Genomic DNA, 22,874 nt, shown 5'->3' with positions numbered 1-22,874 from the left:
TGCAACAGACAATATGGATTTTTGTTGTTGTCGTCTAGACGTTTTGCATTATCAGCTATTAAGCCGAATGTAGCAGTAATCTGATGATGTTTACAGTGCAGAAGTTATCAAGAATATTGCATGGAGTGAATCTGACAAAAAAAAACCTTTACAGGTCATATTTCACATTAGAATGTAAAAATAAAGTTAAGAAAATATATATTTGAAGCTTTGTGTTGCATGATGACATTTTTTGCATGATGTAAAATTTAAATAAAAGTTAAAATAGGCTGCATTTTTTAATGCAAAATCATTTCTATTTTTCTTTTAATTTTTGGGTGAAATGTTTAGCAGCTAGTAGCTGAAGCAGCTCAGATTATGAAAAATTAAGTTTATATTGAGATTTCATTTGAGTTATGACATAATATTGTAAAAGGTAATGCCAATATTATTGTTATCATAATAAAATAATATATAATTATAATAATAATCATTATTATTATTATAATAATTATAAAAGTCTTCAAAATGCATGATCATTTTATTGCTATTGTCTAATGATTAATTGCTTATAGTTGTGCTAAAATATATAAATAAATTGAAATCAACTCTATATTTACATATTCACTACAACTCAAAACTTAGGACTTGGTACATTTTTAATGTCTTTGCAAGACATTTCTTTTGAAAGACATTTCAACGACGACATCTGCTCACCAAGGCTGCATTTATTTGATCAAAAATACAGTAAAATACAGTAAAAAAAATCAGTAAAAACAGTAATATTTTGATGATGTAAAATAGCTGTTTGCTCTCCCTTTAATCTCATTGCTGTCTAGGTGGAAGAATTTAGATCTTTTTGATATATTATAAGTGATTTTTCTTTTCTATGTGGGGTCAGCACTCATAATTTTTTTGAAGTACAACGTCATGCCAAGAAATCTGAAATACTCAGAAAGGAGTCTGAGAACTGTCTGGACTGTGTGTTAGAGGCATGGAAACCCTGTTGTCTTGGCGATGTAGTCATGGTTACGTAGCAACAGATGTTGAATAAGAGTTGAGGCGCTCACACACACACACACACACACACAGCGGTGTTTCCCACTCGTCTGAACAGCAGCAGTGGGCGTTTTGGTGGGCCGATGTGAAGTGCTCCTGCGTCATTCCTTTGATTACCTGCGATCAAAAACACATTATATAATCAGAGGGTCATTGTTACAGTCAGACATCATGTCATTGTCTCAAAGGCCTCATATTAAAACAATTAAAACAGGCTCTTCCAGCAAACATTTAGAAAACAAATGCATAAAAGCGTTTGACAAAAATGATCACATTTCCCAAAACACCCATTAACACTTAAGACATTTTCTGCTGAGGGTTAATAGCTGATTTTATCATCTTTTGTTTTGCACTAAACAGAATCGATTTTAAATGCCACTGAGTGTTGAAGATTAATGTGTGTGTTTTTAGCTAAGTCAATATGATATGTAAATAAAGTGTTTGCTGAGCCATATCTAGAGACCAGAATATCAGAGAGAATTCAGGGTGGAGCTATCCAGAACACCCTAGCAACCACATAGTAGTGCCTGGCAACCACCTTGCAATCACCCAGTCACCCTAGCAACTGCACAGCAATGTGCTTAAAATATTTCAGAACAGGTGCAACGTGCAATGTGCAACTGCACGGCAACACTGTGGCAACCACATAGCAACGCCCTAGCAACCAGCCAGTCACCCTAGAAACCACATAGCTGTTGTCTAGAAACGTTCAGAAAACTTAGCAACTGCACAGCAACATTAGCAATCTCAGTCTCCCACAACACTGTAGAAACGCCCTAGCAAACAGCTAAACACTCTAGCAACCACATTGCAATGTGCTTAAAACTGTTCAGAACACTTAACAACTGCAATGCAACACCAGAAATACCCTTAGAATTTAAAATTATTCAGAACACTTAGCAACGCCATAGTAATGTCCATAAAATCATTCAGAACACTTAGCAACTCCATAGTAATGTCCATAAAATCATTCAGAGCACTTAGCAACTCCTTAGTAATGTCCATAAAATCATTCAGAACAGGTAGCAAATGCATAGCAACATCCTAGCCACCACCCAGTCACCCTAGAAACCACATAGCTGTTTGTCTAAAATCGTTCAGAACACTTAGCAACTGCAAAGCCACACTAACATCCTCAATGGCCCACAACACCGTAGTAACCACATAGCAACTCCCTAGCAACCACCCATACACCCCAGCAGCCACGTTGCTATTTGTCTAACATTGTTCAGAACACTTAGCAACTGCAAAGCAACACTAGCAGTGCCCTTGGAATCACAACCACATAGCAACACCCTAGCAACCACCCAGTCACCCTAGAAACCACATAGCTGTTTGTCTAAAATCATTCAGAACACTTAGCAACTGCACAGCCACACTAGCAATCTCAATGTCCCACAACACCATAGTAACCATGTAGCAATGCCCTAGCAACCACCCAGTCATCCTAGAAACCACATAGCTGTTTGTCTAAAATAGTTCAGAACACTTATCAACTGCACAATTCTAGCAGTGTACCTTGGAATCGCAACCACATAGCAACGCCCTAGCAACCAGCCAGTCACCCTAGAAACCACATAGCTGTTTGTCTAAAATAGTTCAGAACACTTATCAACTGCACAATTCTAGCAGTGTACCTTGGAATCGCAACCACATAGCAACACCCTAGCAACCACCCAGTCACCCTACAAACCACATAGCTGTTTGTCTAAATTTGTTCAGAACACTTAGCAACTGCACATCAACACAAGAAATGCCCTTAGAAATTAAAATCATTCAGAACACTTAGCAACTGCATAGCAATGTGCTTAAAATCATTCAGAACAGGTAGAAACTGTACAGCAACACTAGGAATGTCCTTGCAATCACCCACAACAACATAGCAACCACATAGCAACACCCTAGCAACCACCCAAACACCCCAGCAACCACATTGCAATGTGCTTAAAAGCATTTAAAACACTTGCATAAAACACTGCACAGCGATACTAGAAATGCCCTACGCTACCACATAGCAACACCGTAGCAACCACCCTGACACCCTTGCAACCTCAAATCAACCTTTTGTTTTTGTAAACTTGCATTGTAATACATATTATTTGAAAAACATTGTAAAATAAATATAAGTGAAAGAGAAACCACTGAGTTCTAAAAATGCATTATGAAGGCATTTATGTGAATGTTCTGGTCTTACAGGGGCACAACTCCACCAATGAGCTGAGCAGCATGCTGTTGCCCCAGCTGCCCCAGGAGGGCCGAGACCGGGCCCTGAGCGCCACCAGCTACATCACTGACGCCATGGAGGGTAAGACAGCTACACAACAACAACAACAAACCAACACCGATCACAAACGAGCCAGCGATGAGATACGAGCCCTGAAAACACTCCATATGCACACAAAATCCACATTCAGTCTTTTTCTGCGAGGTGCGTGCGAGGCCAGGAGAAGTGTCTCCATCTGCTCACGGTTAATATCGTCCCCCGAGACGTCGCTCGCTGTTGTTATTCAGTGGAAAGGTGTAACCCTCCCAGTGATACTCCAGACTGGGACATCACCTGGCCGGCACAAGAAGACCGACTCTTCCCTGAGCGTTTCAACCGAAATAATAATAATGTTACAGAACGCCCTCGCAGTTTCAAATCTGTTACGCCTTATCAGGAGAGTGTTTCAGGAAACGAATGAATAGACCACCTGTAGAAGTTTATATAGAAACTAATACAAGTGATACATTCATTTTCATTGTTTGCGATGTTCCTGCTGGGAACGAGTTCGAGCATTTAAAGCGGCAAAATTGCAGAGCGTTGAATAAACAGAACAGAATATCATCACTGTCATTGTGATTTTTTTCCCAGCTGATGAACGATAAAAACATTGACAGCCAATCAGAATCCTTCCGACTTTAACGAACTTGAGCATTTAAAGTGACAGACGACACAATTGTAGTGGGCTTCGAATAGACAGAACGATATCACTTTCATAGCGATTTTATTTTCAGCTGATGAACGATAAAAACATTGACAGCCAATCAGAATCCATCTGGCCTTAACGAGCTTGAGCATTTAAAGTGACAGACGACACAATTGCAGCACGTTTAAAATAATCAGAACGATATCACTTTCATAGCGATTTTATTTTCAGGTGATGAACGATAAAAACATTGACAGCCAATCAGAATCCTCCTGACTTTAACGAGCGCAAGCATTTAAAGTGACAGAAGACAAAATTGCATCGAACTTAGAATAAACAGAACAGAACTGTATCACTTTCATAGCGATTATTTTTCAGCTGATGAATGATGAAAACACTGACAGCCAATCAGAATATCCTGACTTTAACGAGCTCGAGCATTTAAAGTGACAAACGACACAATTGTAGCGCGCTTCGAATAGACAGAACGATATCACTTTCTTAGCGATTTTATTTTCAGGTGATGAATGATAAAAACATTGACAGCCAATCAGAATCCTCCTGACTTTAACGAGCTTGAGCATTTAAAGCGGCAGATGACAAAATTGTAGCGCGTTTAGAAAAAACAGTACACTATCATCTGTCGATGTAGATACAAATATATTTTTCGAGTTTTTGCCTTCATTATGATAGGACAGGAAGCAGACAGGAAAGGTCAGGAAAGATTGGGAAAGTCCACGAGTCGGGACTCGAACTCGGATCGCCCGAAGTGCAACGGCGCTATATAGACACAAATACAGTTATCACTATAGTTATTATCCTTTATGTGAACGAGTCTTGAACCTGAGTGGTATTTTTTTCAGGAAAAGCGTAAGGATACTTCCTCAAAAGTCAATCGGAGGCTGTTTTGTATCGTACAGTTAGTGTGCTCTCCTGACTAGAGGACACCACTGCTCATGAAATGTCATTTATGAACAAAAATGGCCCATATTTTTGAGTCTTTTCTGGACTCTTGATTGGTCAGCACAAAAGTTGCTAACAGAAGACGGCCTGAGCTCACAGGGTCTGAGTTTAGACCTGCTAGCGTAAGAAAATGCCAATCCTCATTATCACGCATGTGAAAGCTGACACGGCAGGACAGCAGCAGGCCAAATTTACTGTAATGAGCACGTTATGTCAGGTGATGCTTACATACGTGTATGATAGATTGCTAGCTTCCTCTCACTGATTTATATAAGTATGCTGACACTGGATTAGCCATATTGCAAAAATACTCTTAAAAGATAAGTAAAAGTAAAAAAATACTTGAAAAAAAAAAGTTTTCACCATGTTTTTATTGTTCAGGGCCTGTATTTTATACTGCGTAATATTTTAACCATTCCAACATGGAAATTCGCATAGACTATTTGTTATGACAGAAGTAAATTAATGTACACAAATAAACAAATCAAATCTGTGATTTTATAATAATAAAAATAATAGTATATATTATTATTTCTACATGTTGTGTATATATAAATATATGCCTAATATAATAATAATAATAAATAAACACTGAAAAATAGTACTAATAAATAAATAAATAAATAAATACATACAATTAATCAATCCTTTTTATATATATTTAAAGAAATGAGTTTTTTTCTAATTTAAATAAATAATTAAAATATTAAATTACGTTATTTAATTTATAATAATTATTTTAATTAATTATTTAATTAAAAAAATGCTTTATTTTTTTATATAATTTAAATAAAAAAATCAATTAATTTATTTTTAAAAATATTTTTAAAAATAATTATTTGTTTTTAGAATTAAAATATATAAACACAGTTTTAATCAATTAATTTATTTTGTATTATTTAAAAATATTTTTTAAAACAGTTATTTATTTCTTATACTTTAAATTAATAAATGCACTAATAATTTATCCTGAATTATTAAAAAAAATTATTAAAAATATATTTTTTATAATTTAAATAAATCAATATATATATAAGATAAATAATAATAACAATTCTCATAATCCAACATTAATACAGAAACACAATGTTACACATGTCGTGCTCAGTTTGGTTCCTGCTGTGTTAAGGTGAAGGTGGTGTAAACTGAAGGTCTGTTTGTTGGTCAGTTTCTCTTGTGTTGGATGAAATAAAGCCTGACAGGTCGAATGAACCTGCTGTGGAGCATCACACCATCTCAGCTTCTCATCGCACGAGTTACTGGCACATTACTGACGCAGAGCCAAATCTAGACCCGCGAAGTGTCCGTCTCGGTCTCGTTTCTCATTAGAACACTTACAGGTTCCTCCGAAACACACGTCCTCGCTTATCAAGTGTGATTCAACCTCAGTAGGGTAGAAAAACAACATGCTAGCCTTTCACTGTGACCTTTTCATGTGGTGCTACAAACCACGAGAATTGCAACGCTGAGCTGAAAATTATGTTTACATTGTCTAAATTTAGTCTAAAAACTGATTTTTGGCTTTTAACATTTGAATAGCATTGCCAAAAACATCTTTTATTTACAGTCAGATGGCGACTGTGACATGAGGCCTCTAATGGTTTATTGCTTTATTTATGTAATTTTTTTATTTAATTTGTTCACCCAAACAGGTAAACAGTCCATTCTTATATTATAGTACACTTTAGTGCATTAATATATGTATAAAATCCCTCTTACCTGACAGAAATCAGTAAAATGAGAGTCCTGAGAAACAACAGCAACAAACTATCTGACCATGATCACGAACACTAGACGCCTGTCAATCATTGTGCACTTTCAGGTTAGCTGACATTGGATTGGCTGACATGTTTTTGGGGGGCGGGGTTTAGGAGGTGGATATGTACAAAATGGTTGAAGTTTGTAAAATGGCTGAAAAAGCACCTTAAAGTTGGTTTTAACAAGAGCCACAAAGGATTGTGTGTGTTCTGATGTGACAGAATAACATTTTAAGTTTCTTACTGGTGTTTTAACACCATTAGTGCTCAACAGAGTAATCTGAATGACTTATTAGAGCTGGGCAACGATTAATCGCATCCAAAATAAAAGTTTTTACATAATATATGTGTGTGTACTGTGTATAATAATTTTGTTACATATATGCATGTATATATTTTAAGATTTTTTTGCATGTATATACTGTATATATATTTATACATAATTTATATTATAAATAAATATAAATATTTTATATATAAATACCACATTTTTCTTAAATTTATACATGCATTTGTGTCAAAATAATTATAAAATAATTTTACGCAGTACACACACATATATTATGTAAACACTAACTTTTATTTTGGATGGGATTAATCATGATTAATCGTTGCCCAGCACTAATCATAATTCAGTTCAATTCACATTTATTTGTACAGTGCTTTTCACAATACACATCATTTCAAAGCAGCTTTATGGAAAATGCATGAGTCCACATTACAATTTAGAGTGTTATCAGAAGTAAATGTCTAAGTTATGTATTTCAGAAACGTACATACACAAAATCACAGTTAGCGAAAAATTTATTAATTTAAACAATGTAATAATTTAATGCAGAAAGAATGAGCTCATTGAAGTAATGAATACTTGTTTGTTAACAAATGATTATGAGATTTAGATTGCATTGTTGCATGTCGATTCAGAGTGAAACATGAAGAACTACATTTACAAGCGCCAGCGCTCGACTGTTTGAGCTACAGCTAAAGGAAGCTTGGAGAAGCCGTACAGCCGAATGAGCCTGTGATGCTGTGATGTTGTGTCGTTGGTGTCTCAGAGCTGGAGGAGGCGCAGCAGAAGTGTCACCCGTGCTGGTACGCGTTTGCACACAAGTACCTGGTGTGGACGTGTTGCCCTCGCTGGATGAAGCTGAAGGAGTGGGTGAAGATCATGGTGATGGACCCGTTCCTGGATCTGGCCATCACTATCTGCATCGTCCTCAACACACTCTTCATGGCTCTCGAACACTATCCCATGACGGATGAGTTCAACCGGATGCTGTCTGTGGGGAACCTGGTGAGCACCACTGATTTACTGATGCTTTACTGATGATTTACTGATGATTTACTGATGATTTACTCATTTACTGATGATTTACTCATGATTTACTGATGATTTACTCATTTACTGATGATTTACTCATGATTTACTCATGATTTACTCATGATTTACTCATGATTTACTGATGATTTACTCATGATTTACTGATGATTTACTCATGATTTACTGATGATTTACTCATTTACTGATGATTTACTGATGATTTACTGATGATTTACTGATGATTTACTCATGATTTACTGATGATTTACTCATGATTTACTGATGATTTACTCATGATTTACTGATGATTTACTCATTTACTGATGATTTACTGATGATTTACTCATGATTTACTGATGATTTACTCATGATTTACTGATGATTTACTCATGATTTACTGATGATTTACTCATGATTTACTGATGATTTACTCATGATTTACTCATTTACTGATGATTTACTGATGATTTACTCATGATTTACTGATGATTTACTCATGATTTACTGATGATTTACTCATGATTTACTGATGATTTACTCATGATTTACTCATGATTTACTCATGATTTACTCATGATTTACTCATGATTTACTGATGATTTACTCATGATTTACTCATGATTTACTCATGATTTACTCATGATTTACTCATGATTTACTGATGATTTACTCATGATTTACTCATGATTTACTAGGGCTGTCCCCGACTATGGATTTTCATAGTCGAATCAGAATCGTCATGCCTTGCCTATAGTCGACTAATAGTCGAATCATGTGTATGGGGGTGGGGGTGGGGGTGGGGCTGGGGGCGGGGCTTTAACGTTTCAAAGCCGCGATGTACAGAAAATCACACAAAGATATAGAAGAAAATGTATAAAAACATTTTTGATCAATAAAACTAAGAAATAACATAAATAACTCCAGAAAGGCCACACTGCAGATTTGCATTTCACAAGCAAATCAAATTAAATCGGCTAAACCTGTGCGAGCAGGCCAGCCTACAGCACAACATCATGCACCGAAAAAATAAACAATTAATTTACTAAATTAAATTAGAACAGAATATAGGCCTACCTTTCTAATAAATAAAAATACAAAACGAAATAAATCAGAATCAAGTCACAGGATGAGGAGCAAATGTGTGCAAAATGCCTAAAGTGCAGGGGAACATATATTCAAAACACAAGCCACAAATAGTTAGATTAGATAACCCTGACAGATTAATAAATAAAATTAAAATAAAGAAATTATTAAAATAACGATAGTAGCCAGAATTTTCAACTTTGTCTTTTTAACTGCAGAAACAACAATAAATGCTAAACTGGAGAGGCAGTCTTTTTAGCTAAAAATGTTAACAGCATCCAAACATAAAATTAGAACCGGCTGAAAAGTTTTTAAATCACTTGTACCTGATCGAGAGAACAAATCCAGTCTTTCACTCTGTCTGTCCGTTGGAGTCTTTTCAAATTGTGCGCGCGGATAAAATACATTCTAACGTGAAACCCAGTCTATGCGTGAAACATGTTAACGTTGGCCGGCAAAAGTGCGATCATGGTTTTCCTGATGCTAAATCCAGCCTTGGAGAATATCCTTTCTGATGGTGTACATCCACACTTTAGATTTTCTTATCCCAGACATTGTTAAAGATTTAAATCCTTGCCGCGAAGACGCTCTCTGTCGGTCACGGATTGAAAGTGAAACTTAAATCTGTCATGGGGTGTTTGGATTTATTCACGCACGTTAAAAAAATATTTATTAAAAGCTTCTTGCACATTTTTATATAGGCCTACAGCATTATCATAATAGGCTGAATATTAACGTATTGACATAAAAGCTAGTTCTATGTGAAATCAGACATTGAGCGCCCTCATATAGCCAAACTGGCATGATCCTCGTTTCATAACACCTCTGCGAAGATTCGACCGTGAGATCGGTAGTCGAATCAGGCTCCTCCTATCGAAGCATCGAATCTTCGACTATTCGGGGTCACCCCTATGATTTACTGATGATTTACTCATGATTTACTCATGATTTACTGATGATTTACTGATGATTTACTAATGATTTACTGATAATTTACTCATGATTTACTGATGATTTACTGATGATTTACTAATGATTTACTGATAATTTACTCATGATTTACTCATGATTTACTGATGCATTTCATTATATCAAATATTATATTATATTATAATTATATTATATTATATTAAAATGTTTATATCTACCTTTATTTAAATGTACACTACTGTTCAAAAGTTGGGAGATTTTTTAATGCTTTTGAAAGATTCTCTTCTGCATTTGCTGCATTTATTTGATCAAAAATACAGTAAAATTGCTAAATATTTTAAAAATTTAAAATATCTGTTTTCTATGTGAATATATAGTAAAGTGTAATTTATTCCTGTGATCAAAGCTGAATTTTCAGCATCATTACTCCAGTCTTCAGTGTCACATGATCCTTCACAAATCATTCTAATATGATGATTTGATGCTCAAAAAACATTTATGATTATTATCAATGTTGAAAACAGTTCATATTACAGTATATTGTGGAAAATTATACATTTTACTTAGTAAGGATTCTTCGATGAATAGAAAGAAAAGCATTTATTTGAAACTTGTAACATTATAAATGTCTTTACAGTCACTTTGATCAATTTAAGGCATTCTTGCAGAATAAAAGCATTATTTTCTTTAAAAAAAAAATCTGACCCCAAATGTTGGTGTGTACATATAAATTATATATTAAAAATAATTTATTATGATCAAGACATTAATATAAAACAATTACAATGACTGATATTTCTAATAGCAATCTAATCAGGCTGTGACTGTAAATAGGAAAAGACAAACATTTGCCAAAACTGTAATTTTCTTGCATAAAAATGTCCAATTTAATAAGCAGACGTTGATATCCCCTCTGTCTGTAACACTGCTGGAAGGTCACGTTTAGCACACTGTATTGTGGGAAAGGGCACATTGTGACTGCAGAATAGTGTAGTTAGAAGAGAACATGCTGTCCATGAAGCGAGTCACTTCAGGACTGAGATCGATGCGAGTGTTCACTGAGCTGTACAGGTGACAGTCCACTCGCTCACGACCTCTGACCCCTGAGGATTACTGACACACAGTCGTGCTGAAGTGAAGCTCACTGAGGATGGCCACTCGCCTCATCTTCTGCTCGGCTCGGATGTCTGGCATATATATAAAAAGGATTCCTTATTGGTTGATTTATTTTGCCAACATGTCCTGTATTGACATTGATGAGAATTATTTCATGTTTCGATTACACAGCAAACTGTTGATATATTATTTCATATATTTTTTATTTTGTTTCAATTAGTTGTAAAGGCAACTTTTATTTTATTTTATTTTATTTTATTTTATTTTATTTTATTTTATTTTATTTTATTTTATTTTATTTTATTTTATTTTATTTTATTAATTAACAAAAACTATTTTAATATTTTTAGTTAACAATAACAATGAGTAGAATAAAGATCCACATTGTTTGCCGTGTCACGACCCTGACTGCTAAATTTTATATTTAATTTTAATTTTATGTGATTTTTTTTCTTTTTCATTTTAAGAATTTTTACAAATATGTATTATTCTATGTAGCTGTAATTATTTTTTATTTTAGTTTGTTTTAATAATTTTAGTACTTTATTTTATTACAGTTATTTGCAACATTTATAATTTTTCTTATAATATATATTTTATTTTAGTTCAGCTTTATTTCATTTAACAAAATATTTCATTTTAATGAATAAAAAAAAAAAAACGTTATTTATTATATATTTATAAAGGTTATTTAAAAGTTGTCTTATTGGTGGCAAAGACATGAGATTTGATTTGTTGTGTCAACATGTCCTGACGCTGGTGTGAATGTGAACTGATGCATGTTTGACTTACACAGCATTTGTTGCTTTGAGAGAGAGAGAGAGAGAGAGAGAGAGTGTATGTGTGTGTGTGTGTGTGTGTGTGAGAGAGAGAGAGAGAGAGAGAGAGAGAGAGAGGCAGACAGGCGTGAGTCACGCGTGTGTTAGCGTGTGTTAGAGTGTGTTATGTCACCGCTACTGGGGGTCAGAGGTCACGTGTTGTTTGTAATCTGTGTGAGATGGATAAACTCACCCTGACGGGTGGAGAGACGCTCCACAAACATTCGTTTCTCCTTCATTGCTCAGGAGTCTTCATCTAGAGCTCAGATCTTTGGCTCCTAAAACTCCTTTTGGAGGAATAAAATTGATTGTTAGAGTTCATGTGATAAAATTACAGAGCTAAAGTTCAGATCGTTTGGAAATTATATTGAAATCTCTGACTTTTGATCACGAACGGTTTATTCTCATTGTCATTTGAGATGAGATTTCATTTGAGTGACTTTTCTTATCTTTCTTAAAAACATTTAATTCTCAGTTTCATAGTAGAAGTTATAGTATTTATTCATATTTTTATTTAACTTTTATTTTCACTTTTCATTGTCATGAGCATGTCATTGTCAATGTTAATTTTAATGAATACATTAAATTGAATGAATCAAATTGAATTGTCATATTTACATTTAAAATATAATTTTGTTATGTTGTTTTTTGTAATATTTCTATTTAGCTTTTTTATTTCATTTGTAGTTTTAGCAATTTTAGTACTTTAGCTTATTTTAAGTTTCAACAAATTCTTTTAATATTTATTTTATTTTATTTCAGCTTTATTTCAATTAACAAAAACATTTTTTTTAATAGTTTTAGTTTATAACAAGTAAATAAAGATCCATATCTACTTCTACTTAGCTTTAATTTATTTTTATTTCAACTTCAGTAATTTTAGTACTTTTGTTTAATTTTAGTTTATATTATTATATTGTATAAAATATAGTATAATGAACTTAAAAAAATATACATTTGTCATGACCTCCACGCTTTATCAGAGTATTTTAATTATATAATCACTTAATGACTCATAAATGATATATTATATTAATTATATTATATTATGTTTTATTAAATTATGTTGTTATATTATATTATATTATATTATATACATTTTCTTCTATTGTTTCTATTGTTGGCCGTGTCCAGAGCGCGCCTGAGGCGTTTGATTGTTAGTTTCAGAAGTGTCAGCTGTCTCAACAGACACGACGATGATGTCATTTCCTGTGTCAGCTGTCTCAACAGACAGGATGATGATGTAAATAAATGATGATGTCGTCGGTGTGTGTCCGTCACTCTGAACACATTCAGTTCAGGCTTCAGAAATGACCAAACGCCTCCCGGCTCCACGTTCAGTTCACTCGAAAAACGGCCGTTGCTTCAACCCAACTTTGGGTCAAATATGGACAAACCCAGCCATTGGGTTACATTTTTTAATTACGTTTTCATTCATGTATTTATTAAGCACAGATAAACACCATAGTGCTACAAATAAGATAAAACAATGAAAGGAAACAAACAAAAAGTAAAAAGGAACAATACAAAATAAAATCAGCAAATTTAACATACAAAGTTTAAAAAGCCAAAGGAAATTTAGATTTAAATTTATTAACAGTATTTGACATTTTCACAGATAAGGGGAGATTTTTAACCCAGCGTTTGAGTTTGTCCATATTTGACCCAGAATTGGGTTAAAACAGGCCAGCATGTGTGCGAGTCTCAGGGATAGGATCTGTACGCTGAGTTAATTGCTTCATGGAGATGTTAATGTGTGTCTGAGAGGTGAAGCTCAGTCACTCTGAGTCTCGTGTGTCTGCACAGCGGCTGTCAGTGATGTTCACATGATGATGATGATGATGTGTCTGTATGAATCTGTTATGCTCACCATCTCATCGTCAGCGATATGAAAATGACTCACTGTAGACTGGAGAGGATAACAAATCTCCTCGAGGGTGAATCTCAGTGGAAGGTCATGATTTACCCCAAAATCAAAAGTCAGACCATTTAAAAGTAACTGAAATAAAATCATTTAAAGGCAACACATCTCTATATTTATATTTTATCTCAATTTATTTATTTAAATTAACAAAGCAATTTTGTAATAATCAACTATTAAGCACTTTATTTTTTTATTAAAATTCATACATTTTTAAATATTATTTTAATTAAAGTATTTATATTACTACATAATAGTACTATTTATTGTGATGTGTTTAAATTATGCTGATTTTAATAAAGAAATACTAATTTGTATTTCTAACATTTTTTTTTCCAGGTTCAACACACAAAAAATGTGCTTTCATTGATTTTCATTACATAATACATAATTTTTGCCTTGTGACTTGATAATTAATATAATAATACTTAAAAAAAATTGTTTTGGTCGGGTGAATTGCGTGTTTTCATGAGATTCACTCTCAGAGAGGATGAAGATGTCTTTCCAGATCTCTGTTTATTGTTTAGATGAAAGCGTTCATTACGGGACGTGAGGCAGAACCAGAGACGGTGTTCTGGTCTGTTCATCTTCACAGTGTGTGTGTGACGTGTCGTAGTCACATCCACACGCGCAGATACAAGATACAAGAAACAGAGCAACTCTCATATGTGACCCTGGACCACAAAACCAGTCACATGGGTAAAACATCACCTGAAATCTGAATAAATAAGCTTTCCATTGATGTATGGTTTGTTAGGATAGGACAATATTTGGTTGAGAGACAACTATTGAAAATCTGGAATCTGAGGATGCAAAAAAATCAAAACATTGAGAAAATCTCCTTTAAAGTTGTGCATTTATGTTGGCGATTGTGCTGCATTCACTCACAAAAATAAATGTTTTATATATTTACGGTTGGAAATGTACAAAATATCTCCATGGAACATGATCTTTACTTAATATCCTAATGATTTTTGGCATAAAAGAAAAATCGTTAATTTTGACCCATTCAATGTATTGTTGGCTATTGCCACAGATATACCCGTGCGACATGTGACTGGTTTTGTGATTCAGGGTCTCATATATAAAAGACCCAAAGCAGCAGCAGACCTGTCGTAGATATACACACACACCTGTATATAGGTGTACACACACATATCTCAGGATTCTGCAGGATCGAACCACCTGTCAATCACAAAGTTCTACACATGCCCCGCCCCTTGCATGCCTGTCTTATATTTATATGTATATATATTGGCTAATTTAATTATGCTTTCAGCTTCCAATAATAGTATAGTACTCAGAAGTACATAAAAAAATAAGTAATAAATACAATTTAAAGAAAAAAATTCAGTACTACATTAATAGGTCATATCCTAGAGTTTTGCAGCAATGTAATATTCACAACAAAGCCAATCACAATAAATATTGACTGTTTTTTCAAGCAAATCTACATCTGTAGAAACTAATAAATGCATTTATTCAAGTCTGCATGTTTATGTACATTCATTTACATCTATACATTTATTTATACATTTTCTTATATATATTTACTTATTGTTTATACATACATTAATTTACATTTATACTAGTGATGTTAAATCGATTAATCGCATCTTACATAAATGTTTGTTTATATAATGTGTGTGTGTGTGTGTATGTATATATACATAATATATATATATACACACACGCACACACATTTACAAATTTTTATGTTAGATGCGATTAATCGATTTGACAGCACTAATTTACACATTTGTTTATACATTCCCATGTATATATTTATTTATGTAAAGATGCATATAAATATAATCATTCTTGTAGCTCAAACAGTTCGATTGGGTTTGATTTCCAGAAAATGTATAGCATTGAAACGCTTTGGATAAAAGCATCTTCCACATGCATAAACGTAAACAAAGAAAACATAAAGCAACTTGTTTCATCTGATGTTGTTGTCAGGTGTTCACGGGAATCTTCACGGCCGAGATGGTGTTGAAGATCATCGCTCTGGACCCGTACTTTTACTTTCAGCAGGGCTGGAACATTTTCGACAGTCTCATAGTGAGTCTGAGTCTCATGGAGCTGGGTCTGTCCAACGTGGAGGGTCTGTCCGTCCTGCGCTCATTCAGACTGGTAAAACACGCTTCTATCTAGAGCTGCACGATTAATCGGTAAAAGATCGTGATCTCGATCTAAACACCCGCTTGATCTCATTCCTAAATGACAACGATTCACGTCTGCGTTGGCGCTGAGAGCAGTTGTCATGCATAGGTATGAAACAGCTTCTTTTCAACCACACAGTTTCGTTATTTCTGTGTAACAAATATTCAGATTATCATAGAAGAACTGGGATACAAGTTTATAGTTTACATACAAACATTGATGTTTACAAAAACGATCAAAATTAAGCAAATCACCTTTTGAAAGTAACTTAACGCTTCAAATAACGATTGTATCGATTACATAGTTACACCAGTAGGTGGCGACAAGTGACTGTTAAAAAAAGTATGTGGCATTGAATCATTCATTCAAAAGATTTGTTTAAAAAATGCTGATTCATCCATTAATGAAACAATGAGGTACATATAAGTGAGTCGTTGAATCATTCATTCATCCCATTTAAAATTGTTTTTTTAAATAATTAATTCAGATTCGTTAAACATTTTAAATAGCCAGGAATAATTACAATTTGTCAGATCCTCTAGTAAATTAGATGTTATTTTGTTTAGTAGTCTGTTCAGAATCGCCATCTCAGTTTTGAAACCAAAAGAAATCGCGATTCTCCGTTTTTCCAGAATCGTGCAGCTCTACTTCTAACTGACTGACGAGTTTCTGTCGCATTCGTTTGTTCTGTTCGCAAACCGGCTCTTCTCCTTCTCCTCCAGCTGAGGGTCTTCAAGCTGGCGAAGTCGTGGCCGACTCTGAACACGCTGATCAAGATCATCGGGAACTCTGTCGGCGCTCTGGGGAATCTGACCCTGGTTCTGGCCATCATCGTCTTCATCTTCGCCGTGGTCGGCATGCAGCTGTTCGGGAAGAACTACGAGTCGTGTGTGTGCAAGATCTCCAAGGACTGTACGCTGCCCCGCTGGCACATGAAGGACTTCTTCCACTCGTTCCTCATCGTGTTCCGGGTCTTGTGTGGGGAGTGGATCGAGACCATGTGGGATTGTATGGAAGTGGCCGGTCAGCCTCTCTGTATTCTGGTCTTCATGCTGGTCATGGTTATCGGGAACCTCGTGGTAAGTTGTTTCTTTAGCTATTTCTCAAATGATGCACTATACACTATGCACTTATACACTGTAAGAAAAAATGATGTGGACTTCGAAGATCTCAAAAATTAAAGGGATAGTTCACCCAAAAATGAGAATTAGCCCATGATTTACTCACCCTGAAGCCTGGTGTACATGACATTCTTCTTTAAAGGGGTGGTATAATGCCCTTTTCACAAGATGTAAAATAAGTCTCTGATGTCCCCAGAGTGTGTGTGTGAAGTTTTAGCTCAAAATACCCCACAGATATTTTTATATAACATGTTAAAATTGTCACTTTTTGAGGGTGAGCAAAAACGCACCGTTTTTGTATCTGTCCCTTTAAATGCAAATGAGCTGCTGCTCCCGGCACAGGGGGGCGGAGCTTCAACAGCTTGTGTCCTTTTACCTCACACACACATGCACTGAAAATTTCTAAACTTTTAGCCTTTTATGTTCAAACCGGAGTCAGACAATGATGGAGAGACTCAAGAAGAAGTGACAATATGTAGAAGCAACTGGACATTTCTGAAGGGTTAGTTGATGAATTTATGTAGCTTATGTGTAGTTATCTTCTAGTCATTGATTAGCATATTCTGTCTTGATAATCTATAAATCGTGTTGTGGGGGCGGGTTTATGTAAATTTTAGGGTTGGTGATGTCACTAACCCGGGAGGAATGTGGTGTAGTCTCTACCAGCCGTTTGTTGTAGTCCTTAAAAAGCGATTTCTTTAAAAGCAAATATCTCCCTTTGCTTTGAACTTTGAGTGTCGTAACTTTGCAGATGTTGTTTATGCTCAAACAGCAACATTACACACTAACTAAAGTTAGAAAAGTGAAATCATAATCAACCACCCCTTTAAGACGAGTTATATTAAAAAATATCCTGGCTCTTCCAAGCCTTTTAATGGGAGTCAATGGGTATATTTTCTTGGAAGTCCATCAAAGCGCATCTATTCATGATAAAAGTGCTTGAAGCGGCTCTGGCGAGATAATAAAGGTCTTCTGAAGCGAATGCAATGCGTTCGTGTAAGGAAAATATCCATATTTAAAACTTTATCGACTAAAATAACTGGCTTCAGGGTGAGTAAATCATGGGCTAATTTTCATTTTTGGGTGAACTATCCCTTTAAGTTTATTACAGCATAGTAGTAACAGCGTACAGACAGCACTTCGGATTCAGCGGAGTCCAAAAGAATGCAGAATAAACGTTCCACACTTCGTTTTCCCGGTTAAATAAGTGCATCATCCGGGTAGTTAAAGTGCACTTTTTCTTTTGGGAATTTTCAGTGTGAACGCACTACTCGCACTATTTACACTACAAAATGGCGTAGAATAGTGCACAAGTATGCATTTGGGATGCACCTTTTGTTGAGGTGATTGCATGTTTATATTGTCTGCTGTCTCTCAACGCTCGTGTCAGACGAGCTTCATAAAGCACCGCTGTTATAACCGGTGTTATTATTGCTGAGGGTCATATTTGCATCTGATTAACTCAGACTCATGAACTCTGTTTGAAACACGTCCATGCTTGATTAAAATGATGTGAGGAATACAAACTGATAAAGTCATTAAAATAATTTCTTTTGATTTGGATACATACCTACATAATGAATGAATCTTTTATTTGAAAGACCTGTGATGTATTTATTATTTAGTGGGTGTTTTTTTTAATCAAAGTCTTCATGTGCAATAATTGCCCTGTGAGCGTCTGGGGTGAATTGTTTTGCTCAGTGGCTCATGGGTAATTGATCTCAATAACTCACCAGTTCCTGCAAAGCCCCAAATGTGAGATGTGAGTGTTTGCGTTTATATCACAGATCCTCTTAAACATGTCATGACATGAGAAATCTAATTTGTTTCATAGCTTAAAATCCTCATTATGAATTAAGTATTTATTTAATCAAGCTTCAAAAACGGCTCATTTTGATATTGCAGGATCTGTGACGTCACACTGGCAAATACATTTGCATATGCCCGCCTCCAGAGCAAGACATCGATCGATAGTTATACATCATCGCACCACAGGCCCCGCCCACTGGTGTTCAGTCGCTTAACGGCTGATATTTACATACACTGGATGTGATTATAATCATTGATGCTGTCTACACTGATATAGTATACAGATGTGCGTTCAGTTTCTGACGTCTGTCGACAACAAGACAAATGGAGGAGTGAAAGAGCTTTTGCTGAAATGTGTGATTTACAAATGTGGTCTCCAAAAGGGTTTCCAGCATTCAGTTTGAGTTCAGTAAGATGTTGTTGAAAGAAGTCTGCTCACCAAGGCTGCATTTATTTGATCAAAATACAGTAAAAAATGTAAAGGGCCCTATTTTAACGATCTGAAACGCAAGTATCAAGCGCGAAACGCAAGTAACTTTGTGGGCGGGTCTTGGCGCTGTTGCTATTATACCGGCGGGATAAATGAATCTTGCGCCCGACGCAAATCTAAAATGTGTTGGTCTGAAGTAGCTTCATTATTCATAGGTGTGGTTTGGGCGTAATGTGAAATAAACCAATCAGAGCGTCATCTCACATTCCCTTTAAGAGCAGACGCGCTTGTTCCATGGCGGATTGCTATTATAACGGCGGATTTGCCAGACGCACGCCAGGAGCGGTTCACAGCCGAGGAGACCGACGTTCTCGTCAGGGCCGTAAAACACAGAGAAGTGACATTGGGGATGGAGAAACACACCCAGATTAGCTTCGGTTAAACAGGCGTATGATAATTTGGGTAAATGTGTAAGCTAGATTTATGCCTGTTTTTTCACATCTTCATGGACACAACAATGATTTCCCTCGTGTGGTAATATTTTTCCTTGTAATAATGTATGATTTGCAAAAATGGAAACTGCTGCTTCTGTGTAGATGAGAGAATCAAAGTGTGTGTGCGTTGTGCACACGCTACATTGATTATGGCCAAGCATGCGCCCTTAAAATAGCCTCTGAATAACATGCGCAACACTTTGCTGACTTTAGACGAGGTTTCTCCTGGTCAGTGGCGGAATTGTTTTCTGAAACTGCAAAATAGCACCAGGGAACGTTTGCGCCGGAACACGCCTCCTCTTTCCGCTGAACCGCCCCCGGGAGCGCAAGTTCATTCCCTAATTTACCGGCGTGCGTCTGTGGAGGGAAAAGTCCGCTGTGCGCGGGTGCAAAATAAGAATGATACATGCGTCGGTGTACAAAGTCAATTGCGCTGGGTGCAAGATAGGGCCAAAAATGTTTTTACAATTTTAAATCATATGTTTTCTATGTGAATATATAGTAAAGTGTAATTTATTTCTGTGATCAAAGCTGAATTTTCAGCATCATTACTCCAGTCTTCAGTGTCACATGATCCTTCACAAATCATAATATATGATATGATGTATTATGATGATTTGCTGCTCAAGAAACATTTATGATTATTATCAATGTTGAAAACAGTTCATATTTTTGTGGAAACCGTGATACATTTTTATTTTCAGGGTTCGATGATATAAAGAAAGCTCAAAAGTACAGCATTTATTTGAATGAGAAATCTTTTGTAACATTATAAATGCATTTACGGTCACTTTTGATCAATTAAATGTGTCCTTGCTGAATCAGAGTACTAAAGAAAAATCTTACTGAGATTTGATCATGTTTAAATCCATTCTGCAGGTTTTCACCCACAGAAAATATGCCATATATCTTTTTTTTTATTTGATTTGATTTATTTTGAATTTGACAGATGACATAATCCAAAGGATATCATGTTAAAGTGTAAACACTGATTTCCAACATATCAACCCTGAGATCAGTAGCAAAGGCAAATACTGCGAGAGTTTCTCCATGTAGAGTCTAGACATTGTGCAGGACTGTAAAATAAGTGTGCAGATTGATTGCATCTGGGCCTGTTCATAAGATATTGATATTGCATAACAGAGGGTTTGGTACAGATGGAATAGAGAGTTTCACCAGAGCGATTAACACATGCAAATGTGAACTGGGGGAATTGAGGCTGGACGAGTACCAGGGCTTTTCCATCCTCGCTGCCTTTAGAGACGCTGTTATGAGGACAGAATCACCTCCGATACACTGACGAGCATTTCAGAAACACTGCAGATGTGTGGCGTCGCTCGAATGCTGTGACCTGATCTTTCCTGCATGATTTCATTTGCATACAACAGTTAAAGGTCAAATACTTGTACCTTTGTTACACCATCGATATTTTTAGATCATCCCGACTTGTCACTTAGAGACTGTGGAAGTATTTGCAGGGGCCATGGGGCGCGAGGCAGTGTGCGCTGGGTAATGTGTTTTAAATTTGCACACAATGCATTTGAATTGCAAACAATCCAGTGGTTCATTTGATTATACTGAGCCCTGTTCTGAGTGCTGAGTTTAATATGCAGTGCACTATGTATTTTTGTCTATGCGATCCCAAATGTGGTAGAGACCTTCCTCGGTGGTATTTTAAGGCATCATAGGCACTTTGACGGAGGATGACAATGTAATGCTGCCTTCTTTTGGATAAATACTGTTTCTGTCCCTCGTGTCAGGCGTTATTTACTTCACTTCCCTCATTTGTTTCAGCGTTTATGACTATTAGTTAAGAATGTGTCTGTGTGTGTGTATGTGTGTGTGTGTGGTCTTGTTTAGAAAATAGCTGACTGTAATAATCTTAAACACATGCTGAGTGATTTGAGCAATTGAGTTATTTTATTTTATTACTAGTATACATGATAGTTTTTATTGTAATAAATTATAATTTAATAATAATCATTTAAAATTAGAGCTTGTAGTGCTATGAATTGATTCATGCTGATTTTAATGCATCCGGACAAGATGGTTTTCATATTTTCATATTTCATATGTGATATGATTTTTTATGAGAATTTTGGGAGAAATGTTCATGTACATAATGTCAAAATAATTTTTAAAAAGGCTTAACATTTTTATAAAAAATATATATTATTAATAAATAATATTAAGAATAAATATTACTTTTGTTAAAAAAAATCTCCAACGTGAAGATTTATTTTAGCAAAAAGTTTATTTTATTTTATTACATTGGTGATGATGATTTTATTGATTTTATCAGATGATTTTAAACACTGTTTTATAGTAATAAGAATGAGATTTTTTTAATGAGTATTTGGGGGAAATTTTCATGTCAAAATCATTTTTAAAAAGGCTTGTTTTTCTTTTGCAAAAAATCTATATTTATTCTTAATAAATATATATATATTTTTTATTTAGATTATAGCATATGACCCGGACATTTCTTGATGATATTCACAAACAGTGGCTGTTTTATTAAAATAAGCTGGTTTAATAGCGTGCCGGTTGTTCTACTGTGGGAATGTGAGAAAGCCATTAGAAACGCTCATAAATCTTCATTTGTAGTTGACTGAACAGCCAAAAGGTCAAATACCCCTAAACTGCACCTGTAGTGTGTTAAACGCTTATTCAAGCACTCGTTTGTTCTCATCCGCGTTCACAGAGCAGAATTATTCATATTTACATCATTAAAGGGGGTTTGATGGGGATCTCCAGCGTTTGATGTGAAGAACAGGTGTCAGGATTCTGTACGGGACGTGTAAATACAGCGGCATTACCAGCCACCGCTGAACAGAGTCTCACACACACACACACACACACACACACACACACACACACACACACACACACACACACACACACAGCCATGTTTATGTGATTTGTCAGGACATTCCATAGGCGTAATGGTTTTTATACTGTACAAACTGTATATTCTATCCCCCTACACTGCCCCTAT

At 35.3% G+C, this 22,874-nt stretch overlaps 1 protein-coding gene across 1 annotated transcript in view; it reads left to right on the top strand.

Moving 5' to 3' along the window:
* scn5lab (sodium channel, voltage gated, type V-like, alpha b) overlaps positions 1 to 22,874 on the top strand; it is a 153,213-nt gene that overhangs the window by 70,801 nt on the left and 59,538 nt on the right. The window contains exons 13-16 of the mRNA XM_084102657.1: positions 3,235 to 3,343; positions 7,723 to 7,961; positions 15,819 to 15,992; positions 16,745 to 17,101. Of these exons, the coding sequence (XP_083958783.1) occupies positions 3,235 to 3,343; positions 7,723 to 7,961; positions 15,819 to 15,992; positions 16,745 to 17,101 (879 nt within the window). The remainder of the gene's footprint in view (positions 1 to 3,234; positions 3,344 to 7,722; positions 7,962 to 15,818; positions 15,993 to 16,744; positions 17,102 to 22,874) is intronic.

Source organism: Abramis brama (assembly GCF_963993115.1).
Source record: "Abramis brama genome assembly, chromosome: 24".
In the NCBI taxonomy this organism is placed as follows: Eukaryota; Metazoa; Chordata; class Actinopteri; order Cypriniformes; family Leuciscidae; genus Abramis; species Abramis brama.
Note: the sequence above shows the minus strand (reverse complement) of the source record. Positions and strands in the feature narration are given on the sequence as shown.